The sequence below is a fragment of the Vanacampus margaritifer genome, chromosome 16 (genome assembly GCF_051991255.1).
Source record: "Vanacampus margaritifer isolate UIUO_Vmar chromosome 16, RoL_Vmar_1.0, whole genome shotgun sequence".
Lineage (NCBI taxonomy): Eukaryota > Metazoa > Chordata > Actinopteri > Syngnathiformes > Syngnathidae > Vanacampus > Vanacampus margaritifer.
The window spans coordinates 2,275,001-2,284,771 of record NC_135447.1 but is presented as its reverse complement, the minus strand read 5'-3'; the positions used below and the strand labels follow the sequence as shown (position 1 = coordinate 2,284,771).

Here is a 9,771-nt window from a genome sequence, read left to right as displayed (position 1 = left end):
GAAATGACATCATTTTACATTTTCAATGAATTTGCATATTTATTTAGCATTTAATGTGTTTCCTTATTGTATGTCAACCAAAGTTTTTAAATATTTTTTGCCAAAATTAAACATTGTTCTTCCACACAAATCCCGTTATAAATGGCGAAATACAATTTTGTTTTTATTATACGAGTTGCATCTCATACATTTCTGGTATTGATTGATTATTTGTAATGATAAAAGATGGTGATATTAATTACTATCAGAGTAATAAAACTGCAATTTGTCTACAATGTTTACGACATATAAGATGTCGCAGGTGTATTTAACCTTCCCCGCCACCGCTGCCCATGGCGTCCAAGAAAAGCAGAGGTCGCACCTTCATGGTGGTGTGTCTGAGGGAGTACCAAAGGCCCCTCCATGTGCCCCACACGATACCATTATCAAACTGGCCCTTGTACTGCCCTTTGCGGTAGAACTTCCCATTCAGGTTGGCAACATGGCATCTGTTGGCAGAAAGGAGAACTCACCAATATAGCGCCAACTAGTGTTGACGAGGACTTACTCCAAGTCCGATGTTTTTGTGTCAAATATCATTGGCTGGTATCGGCGGCCTCTACGACCACCCGATACCTTGAAATAAGGCTCACCTGTTGTACCACCAACCTGCGTTGTTCTCCTGGGCACAGCTGCCTTGAATGTAGCGGTCATTGTCCTGTTTGTGACAGTACAAAAATCATATTCAACACTTCGTACGAGAAAAAAAAAACAAAAAACAATACGTATACTACTGACCTGATCCCTAGTGCTAAACTGCATGCCGCTGAGGCCCGCGGACCACTGTTCCACCATGCCCCGTCCACCTGCCAGAGCATCACCAGCTTTCCCGCTGTACAACCCGTACTGTAGCCGGTAGCGATCCTATTTTGAAATCAAAACATTGGCAGTACGTGACATGAAAATAACACAGTTGCATGTGAGAACGAGTAGAATTGTGTTACATACAGCTTCATTAGTGAGACGGAAGTTCTCATAATAGGCATGACTTCTCTGTCCCGCCCAGTCCATTAAATCTATCTTCACCAGATTTTTACCTTTGGACACAAATATAAAAAAAAAAATACATCTACAGGAGTTTTGCTTTTCAATTGAAATACTGAAATGATAGAACTAGGGGTGTCAAATTTAGTATGTTAATTAATTTTGAGTTAATTTAAAGTTCCTTTAACGCACGATTAACTCATTCACTCCCAGCCATTTTCACTGAAGTAACCCCCTTTGCTCTTGGCTGTTTCACCGGATTTTGACTGAATTTGCAAGGCCCACAGAGTATTGCGTCCTATTGCTGTAAAAAACCTACCAGGAGAAACATTAGAGTCTCTTCTTTCAGAAGCGGAGTTTTTCTTACCTCATTTGAGGTCATGTCTTCGTTTGTCAACTGTGGCTGTCGCTTTAAGATCGTGCACGTACTGGCACGTGCACCATGAACGAGCCTGACGCAGATGCTGCAGTTACGCTTTGGGCCAGAGGTGGCAGCCGCGAGTAAATAAGTGACAAACTGCACAAATATCTTTTAAATAAATACATAATATTTGCGATTAATCGTGAGTTAACTGTTGAAGTCATGCGATTAATTACGGTTCAAAAACTTTAATCGCCTGAAACCCCTAAAATAGAACATTTGTTGTTGCCTACTATACAAATCAACTTGAGATGCACCAGTATCCATAAATATAAAATTCTGTTATTACTTACCGTTGGAAAGCAGAGAATAGATGTTCTCATTTCCCAACCAGAACTCGTCATTCCACAGTTTGAAGTCACCAAAGCCATCTCTGTAATCCACCCAGTCTCTATGAAGAGACACACACACACACACACATTATATAAACAAGATGATTTTATATCATCTTGATGAATGGAACACCTGTCAAAGTCAACTTTTCCATTCCGCCTTCTCTGGAACACCGTCCATCCTCCTCCGTCGTCCATGTCGCAGTAGACCAAAAGTGGCTCCTGGTGGATTTTGGGTCTGATGCGGTAAAACCCGCTGGGCGGTCTCATTCTGTCGAACAGCTCAGAACAATCTAAGACCATAACAAAAGCGAATGATTCTCAATATCTGGCTCCTTTTCAGTCAGTGGCTTCTGTCATGATCTGAGCTGTCAGGCTTCGCTCAGTTGTGGTTTGTTGTTGTGTTGCAGCCAGTTGATCGCGAGGGGCGCCAACGCGACTCACACAGCTGTTTTCGTTCATGTAATCAATTGGCGTAATTCGGAGGCAGTCCAACCCGCTTCCGGTTTTCGGACGACTCATTTGCCAGCCACCAATGCACGAGCCCAAACTTTTGACTGTTTGTCGACTTCGATTCTTGTCTCGCCTTGTACTACGATGCCCTTGTAAGTTTTCTAGTAAGTAGGGATGGAGAAACCGAGGCTTCCCGAAACAATGAACAACTTTCGGGACAATTGCCCGAAAACGATGCGCTGCTTTGAGGCATTTGACACACTGCAAGAGCTCCACCTGCTGGTCAAACCTGCGCACATGTAATTTTTTAGAATCACGGTTTTTAAAAGCTTTATTCCTTGTTATAGTGGATGAGCCTCAGCATTTCATAAGTTCAATAAAGTTTTCTATCTTTTTCATCTTTGGGATTGTGTCGTTCATTTAAAGTGTGATTCAGACAAGTAAAGTTGACCTTTCAAGTCCGTGTCATTGTTTTTGTCTGTAGTGTTCAAAGCAGTATTTTTAGAGTAGGCTCATATTTATTTACACTTGGAAAAGAATAAAATACAGAATTGAAAAAATATATATAATACATATATAGAGAGCGATATATATATACCAACTCGCATCAGGAGCTGCGTGGCAGAGAGTGTAGATCAGCTGTCTCCAAAGCTGAAGCTCGTGAGATCGTTCCTCAAATTTTGACTTTTATTTTTCCAATTCTTTATTTTACTCTCTTCCAAGTGTAAATATTACTCTAAAACTGTCTATTTGGCCCCACTCTAAGTAGAGTCAAATTTACTCTACATAATTTTAGGTGTAAGTGCAGTGCTTGTGAACAGGGATATTGTTTTTATTATATGGTATACGTATTTCCATAATCCTAAAATAGAAAAAAATATTTGAGCCGAATGATCATAACGGGTTCAAACCTCGGTCGTGGACAATCAAGCTTCCTGCTGGTGGAAGATTATTCATCAGGGTCGTGTTGGAGCTTTCCAACGTCCCGTTGCCGTTGTTGGAGCCCGACGGCGTCGGAGCAGGCGAAATCGGGCGGAAGAATTTGTGCCTCTGCAGATATTCCACCTGCCAAGCTCCTATTAGGAGTTTGTTTTCCAGTCTCTTTATGCTGCGCTTCAGCGCTGCAACATTTGGACTGCATCCCTTTGATTGTAGACACGCAAAAAATGACTGAAAAATACATTCGAGATCAGTAAGATAAAATGGGTCACCTACCGAAAACTGGTTCGATAATGAAGTCTTGGTTGGGAAAACCAGAAAAAACATCAACACTGGGAAGGAATTCCTGCAAATCTAAAATGATTGAAAACATTGCACTTAAACACAAAAATACAAGATTTGTTGATATTTGATCACTTGATAAATACTTTATCTACCTTCATTTCTAAGCTTTCCTTTTGTTGTGTCAAGGCTCCGTGTTCTGCTGTCAGTATTTATTTCAAGCTGGGTTGGGTTGGTTCTGCATGGTCCACATTAAAGGGAAAAAAGTTGCCAAAGTCTGAACCCAAGTTGAGATTTTTTCCCCCTCTTTCAAGCACGCCAAATTTCGGGAAGAGTAGCTGACGTCATTCCTTTCATTCCAGGAATACTAGTAGCATTCTTTTTTTTAGTTTAACATCTTAATCTTTATATGACTCGTTCTAAATAGTTGCTGTCTAAAGAAGCACAACATGACATACACAAAACGGCTTTATCCTGCTCTATACGACACAGCCGTGGAGATCCTGCATGTTTTAAATGTTCGACTCCAACACGCCTGATTCAAATGATTAGCTCATCAGCAAGCTCTGCAGAAGCCTGGTAATGATCCTGATCATTTGAGTCAGGCGCGTTGGAGGAGGGAAACATCTAAAGATGCAGGATAGGGGCCCTGGAGGGCTGGAGCTGGTGACCCCTGGTGTAGAGTCTGCAATTAACCTTGAAAACGCTGTACAGGAATCTTGGAGCTGTGAGGCAGACGTTTAAACCCAAAAAAATAATAAATACATAAATGCCATTATTGACCTACCAACTGGGCACATCGGCCAATTAAAAAAATAAACATAAGTGAAAATAAGATTAATCTGCCAAAATTCTAAAAATAATTATGACTAAATAAATATATAAATAAATAAATAAACAAATAATATCATCAACCTAGCAACTGGGCAGACCTGCCAATAATTAAATAAATAAACACATCTTTAAATAATAATAATAATAATAATACAAAAATCGGCCAAGTAGTAAACAAAGGAATAACTACATAAATACAACTGCCTATAAGTAAAATAAAATAAATATTACAGAAATCTGTGAATATTTACTGCTGAGAGGCTGAAATTCCGAGGAGTTTGACAATGAAAAATTAAACAGGATCTCTAAATGATTAAATGATGATCAAAAAAATAAAAAATCTAATCATGTATTGGTTGTCGTTTAATTGTTGCACATATTTCTAAAAAAAAGTGAATAAACAATACAAACTAAATGAAACAAACTAAATGAACAAAAAAGTAAATTAATACGTACATGCATACATCATTCATCATCAACCAACCACTTAAGGCACACCTGCCAATTAATACAAATTATAAACAAAACTAAACAAAAGAGAGGGAAAAAAACCTGCCAATAAAATGAATACAAATGTGCTTTAAAATCGGACAGACATTTTGTTCCTTCAACATTCATTTGTTATCCTTGCCATGTTCAAAACAATCTACTTTTTTTTTTGTATTTTTGTTCTGTAATGAAAAGCAGATGTGGCAAAGAGGAGGAGGCGAAGGAGGTGGCTTAACTTTTGCAACAGCGAGAGATGAGTAGAAAAAAAAAAAACATCCAGGAAGTCCCAAACACAAAAAACCGCTACGTTAGCACAAAAAAAGGAGTGGATGAGTAGAACACATAGCATCCGTTTAACCTTTGAACCCTTTTCCTTTTACTCCACGACGAGTCACAAGACCAATTCCCGGTGATTCTCCCGAATGCCATTGCCAACGGTAAGCAAGGAGACACTCGAACGTTCTTCCAGAGAGGAACCAGCGGGATTTGCACTCGCCTTCTGCATGGTTTGTGCGCATTTTCCTTCCTGCTAATTAACCTCATTTGACAACCTCGTTGTGCTCTTTTCCACGCGCGTGCTTTTCTGCATCCACGAATTCCACCTTGCCGAGTTTATTCGCAAAAAAATCTTTGCACGCTGCTCTTTGCCTCGTCTAGAAACTTCAGGTCCACAGCAACACAACTTTCATAAAGTCATGACCACGGTCCACTTCGACCCGGGTTCGGATTGGGGTGTGAATGGGTGAGGATTGAAGAAAAACACACAACACATGACTTCCTTCGGGGAAAGATTAACCTGTGCACGTGTGCGTGTTTTTACTGCATGGTTTAATGTTTGAGCCATTTTATGTGTCACTTATTTTTCAATCTATTGTGTATGTTTTTTTTTTATTTAGAAGTGTGGCAAAGATGGATGATGCCAAAGTGGAGATTGACAACGGGCGAGATGATGCTATGGAACCAGACACTATGTACCAGTCAGTACCCCCCCCCCCCCATTCATATTTGTAAAATGGACTAAAATTTAAAAATAAACTATTTTAACTTATTTTCCAGCAATATCCGGAAGAAGATAGCTCCCTTTGTTATGTCTTTTGGTTTCCGGTCAGTATCTTTCCGAATTTTACAAGCAATATTGTCTTCTCTTGAAACATAATCGTCCATATTTATCCCCCGCAAAGTGTTTTTGGAGTGGTGCTGATCCTCGTTGACATTGTGCTGGTCATCGTGGACATTTCCCTGCCAGCCAGGAGCAGAGAAGTTGGCAATTCGCTGGAGACCGTGTCCCTTGTCATCTCCTTCTTCTTCCTGCTCGATGTCCTCCTCAGGGTCTATGTGGAAGGGTAGGCAGAAAACGCAAAGTGTGCTGTGATTGGCTGTAAAAAGAGGAAGTCATGAAGGAGGAAGTGAAATGACCTCCAGTGGAAGGAGTCCCCGGATCTTTTTAAATGGACATTGTGACATTATTACATCACATTTATTTATTTATTTATTTATTTCTGTGTGCATTATGTGTTTAAGGTTTAAAGTTTACTTTGGCTCCAAGCTGAACATCATTGACGCTTGCGTGGTGGTGGTCACGTTGGTGGTCACCATGAGCTACACCTTCACTGACCTGTCTGGAGCCAGCCTCATTCCCAGGTACTCACAACAGTGCAAAGCAGTAAAGTATTTCCCAATGGATTCTAAAGGTGCAATACAATTCCGCTAAACAAACTCAACGGGCGCTTTATTAGGTACACCTGCAATCTTGTGAGAGCCAATATAAAAAAAAAAAAAAGGTTGTGTCTGTTTTGAGTCATGAGAGGTATTAACATATTTTATCATAGAAAATTTCATATTTTTTCCTTTACTATCTATTATTATTATTATATTTTTTGTGTGTGTGTGACTGCTGAATAACTTTTCCCTTCAACTTGGCGTCACTTCAGAATTATTTTTCGCTGAAAGTTGTCATGAGCCTGAGCTGTGGTAGTCCATAAGAGGAAAAAAAAAAAATCACGCACGCACAAAATGCCCAGTGCAATGACATGGCAAAAACAAATTATTAAAATTTGATGTCAATAAGAGGGCCGCGAAAATATCAGCCCGTGGGCCGCAAATGGCCCCCGGCCCGCACGTTTGAGACCACTGCCTGTGTTGTCGGGGGTGCTTGACAAAGTGTCTGACGACGAGATCATTTGCAATTCTTCCTTCAATATGTTTCATGTTCTTAATCCCTCCCATTTTATTGTCAATTGCTCCCCAGGGTGGTTTCCTTTCTGCGTTTCTTGAGAATCATCATCCTGGTGAGACTTTTCAGGCTGGCAGCTCAAAAGAAAGAGCTGGAGAAGGTCACGAGGAGGATGGTAACGTGTACACGTCCGTACTAGATTTGAAGCGGGGACGTCAACTTGCGTTTTTGTTTCTGTCAGGTGTCTGAGAACAAGCGGCGCTACCAGAAGGACGGCTTTGACTTGGACCTCACCTACGTCACAGGTAGATACGGCATAGCATGACGGTAGCGTGTTTGACGTCATCATTTTTTTTAAATCATTTTTGTGATCGTCTTGTCCAGATCGTGTCATTGCCATGTCTTTCCCTTCATCTGGGAAGCAGTCCTTCTACAGAAACCCAATCAAGGTACCACAACGACACAATTATTGCCATTTTAACTGCCGGAAGAGTAGAAAAAAAAATCATTGAATGTATTTGAAGTGTTTTAATCAGATCTCCTTGTGCTTGTCTTGTTTCAGGAGGTGGCTCGGTTCCTTGACACGAAACACGAAGGCCATTACAGAGTTTACAACCTTTGCAGTAAGTCAGCTGAGTTGCTTGTAATCAAATTAAAGGTTCTAATAATAAAGTCTTTTGAGTGGCTTTGAATCTACAACTATGAATCAAATGTAATTTTTTTTGTTCGTTTGTTTTTGTAGGCGAGAAAGGGTACGACCCCCAATTTTTCCACTACAGGGTCGAACGGGTGTTCATCGACGACCACAATGTTCCTTCTTTAGAGTGAGTTCCTCACTGGATAAAGCATGATTCAAAATGGCAATATTGCACCATATTGTCACGGAAATGTCCTATTGCAAATTTGGCCAATTTAATATTTTCTTCACTTTCGATTGGTTAGTTTCCTGCATGGCTCTTTTACAAATTATTGACCAATCTAAAGAGTTGAAATGGCTTATACTCTACTAATGGCTCTCTTTTTTTTTTTTTTTTTTTTTTTTTTTTTTAGTTCTTCTCGAAAAATTATTAATTTGGAGATGCGAGGATTATTCTGCCTCACAACAGCGATTTATGCAGGAGGTCAATGTTGAAGAATGATAAAGCTCAACAATTTAGCATTGCATTATCTTGGATGGATACCCGCTTCTCACTCGAAAATGGCTGCTTCAAAACAAAATGGCTGACTTTTTATGTGCATCGACAAAAATGAGTGTCACTTTTGAGAACCCTAACAAAAACATTCGTTTTTAACCAGGATTGCAATAATTGCATAAAAATGGTCCCCAGTTTTCCACAGTCATTTGTCAGAAAAATAATAATAATAATAAATATTGAATCCAAGATAGTTATTTTTTTTAGTTTAGTTAGTTTTTTTTTTTTTTTTTACAGGAGAGCTCAGTATTGTTCATTCGATTTGACATAATCATTGCTCTCCTTTTTTTTTTTTTTTTTTTTTATGAAAGATTCTTTCTAAATTTACATTAAAACCACAGAAGAAAACTGTAACGTAAGAATCACAAAAATCAGCACCGGTTAAAATGATGGGTGACGTGATATCAGATTGTTTGGCCTCTTGTGAATTTATTGTATTTTAATATTGTTTGTATGTTTCAGGGACATGTTGAAATACACGGCTAGCGTGAGGGAGTGGATGTCGGCTGATCCCCGGAACGTCATCGCTATTCACTGCAAGGGAGGCAAAGGTGATTCCTTTCAATCTCTTATTTTTCGGACATGTACACAAACGCTGATTTGGACTTTTTGTATCAGGTCGTACCGGCACTCTGGTATGCACTTGGCTTATTGACAGCGACCAGTTTGAGAGCGCACAGGTGAGGCGGACTTTTGTCTTCATCCAGTGATAGATTTTTGTTTTATTTTTTTTATTTTTGCCCAATAGGATAGTCTGGAGTATTTTGGGGAAAGGAGGACGGACAAAAGTCAAAGTTCAAAGTTTCAAGGAGTGGAGACGCCCTCTCAGGTTGGAAGATGCCTGACGACATCCCGCCCAAGCATTTTGATTAAAAAAAATAATAATATTTTTTTGTTTTCGTTTACTACAGAGCAGGTATGTGGGCTATTACGAGATCATGAAGACAAAATTCAACAGACAGCTTCCTCCTCCAAAGACCCTCAAGATCAAGAGCGTCCGCATCCATTCCATAGCAGGTGCAACACAACACGCCACGCCTTGATGGAGACTTTTTGAGATGTGCTTGTTGCCGCCAACAGGCGTGGGCAGAGGGAACGGCAGCGACTTGAAGGTGAAGGTCATAGTCAGGAAAGAGCTTGTTTTTCAGTGTGCGTGTGCCGCGCAGGAGAACTGCACAGTAAGTAAGTCCTCTGATGTGGGATCACTCGAGAGTGGGCTGAGGGGCTCACCTGCGGCCGCTCGCTTTTAAGGTGTTTCCCGACGTGGGTGCTAATGCGGCGATCATCAGCCTCCAGAACGGGCCTGAGGTTCAAGGAGATGTCAAGGTCATGTTTGAGTCCACCGCTGTGAGTGTTTTTACACATCGAAACCACATGTAAACAATGCTGTATTCGATATTGATCATCACAATATAATAATAATAATAATAATAATGTGGCTAGGTTAATGATGCTGTTTATGTTTGACATTTGAAGTCATTTTTCCAAACTCCTCTTCCTCAGGGTATTCCGAAAGGATATGAAGATGTTCCCTTCTACTTCTGGTTCAATACCTCTTTCATATCAGATAACAAGTATGAGCATCCTCACCTCACCTCTAACTCTTTGACTGGCAAAAACGTTAAATAACGT

General features: G+C 40.1%; 2 protein-coding genes across 6 annotated transcripts in view; one reads left to right on the top strand and one right to left on the bottom strand.

Moving 5' to 3' along the window:
• Nucleotides 1-142: 142 nt before the first annotated feature.
• Nucleotides 143-3,698, bottom strand: fgl1b (fibrinogen like 1B). The gene is made up of 9 exons (XM_077546173.1): nt 3,606-3,698; nt 3,445-3,522; nt 3,141-3,372; nt 1,910-2,069; nt 1,738-1,835; nt 988-1,076; nt 778-903; nt 633-697; nt 143-488 (listed from the first exon to the last, which is right to left on the bottom strand). The coding sequence occupies exons 1-9, from the start codon at nt 3,609-3,611 to the stop codon at nt 308-310; spliced, it is 1,035 nt and encodes a 344-aa protein (XP_077402299.1). The 5' UTR covers nt 3,612-3,698; the 3' UTR covers nt 143-307.
• A 1,300-nt stretch (nt 3,699-4,998) lies between these two features.
• Nucleotides 4,999-9,771, top strand: part of tpte (transmembrane phosphatase with tensin homology) — a 5,274-nt gene continuing 501 nt past the window's right edge. Inside the window, exons 1-18 of one of the 5 annotated variants that reach the window (XM_077546705.1) lie at nt 4,999-5,210; nt 5,431-5,515; nt 5,670-5,750; nt 5,830-5,877; nt 5,955-6,116; nt 6,295-6,414; nt 7,022-7,121; nt 7,188-7,251; nt 7,331-7,395; nt 7,509-7,569; nt 7,689-7,770; nt 8,602-8,690; nt 8,758-8,819; nt 8,888-8,968; nt 9,051-9,156; nt 9,220-9,317; nt 9,391-9,486; nt 9,643-9,713. In XM_077546705.1, coding sequence (XP_077402831.1) covers nt 5,469-5,515; nt 5,670-5,750; nt 5,830-5,877; nt 5,955-6,116; nt 6,295-6,414; nt 7,022-7,121; nt 7,188-7,251; nt 7,331-7,395; nt 7,509-7,569; nt 7,689-7,770; nt 8,602-8,690; nt 8,758-8,819; nt 8,888-8,968; nt 9,051-9,156; nt 9,220-9,317; nt 9,391-9,486; nt 9,643-9,713 — 1,433 coding nt within the window. In that variant the 5' untranslated portion in view covers nt 4,999-5,210; nt 5,431-5,468. Of the gene's footprint in view, nt 5,280-5,430; nt 5,516-5,669; nt 5,751-5,829; nt 5,878-5,954; nt 6,117-6,294; nt 6,415-7,021; nt 7,122-7,187; nt 7,252-7,330; nt 7,396-7,508; nt 7,570-7,688; nt 7,771-8,601; nt 8,691-8,757; nt 8,820-8,887; nt 8,969-9,050; nt 9,157-9,219; nt 9,322-9,390; nt 9,487-9,642; nt 9,715-9,771 lie in introns of those variants that run through there. The other 4 variants (XM_077546704.1, XR_013288609.1, XM_077546706.1 and 1 more) reach the window with 4 other exon arrangements.

What these genes read in the sequence shown, in the direction of transcription:
- fgl1b (XM_077546173.1), bottom strand. An exon ending in CTTGATTGTCCACGACCGAG is followed by an intron (nt 2,070 to 3,140) that starts GTTTGAACCCGT and finishes TTATGGTCTTAG; the next exon opens with ATTGTTCTGAGCTGTTCGAC. An exon ending in AGTTTAGCACTAGGGATCAG is followed by an intron (nt 698 to 777) that starts GTCAGTAGTATA and finishes TGTCACAAACAG; the next exon opens with GACAATGACCGCTACATTCA.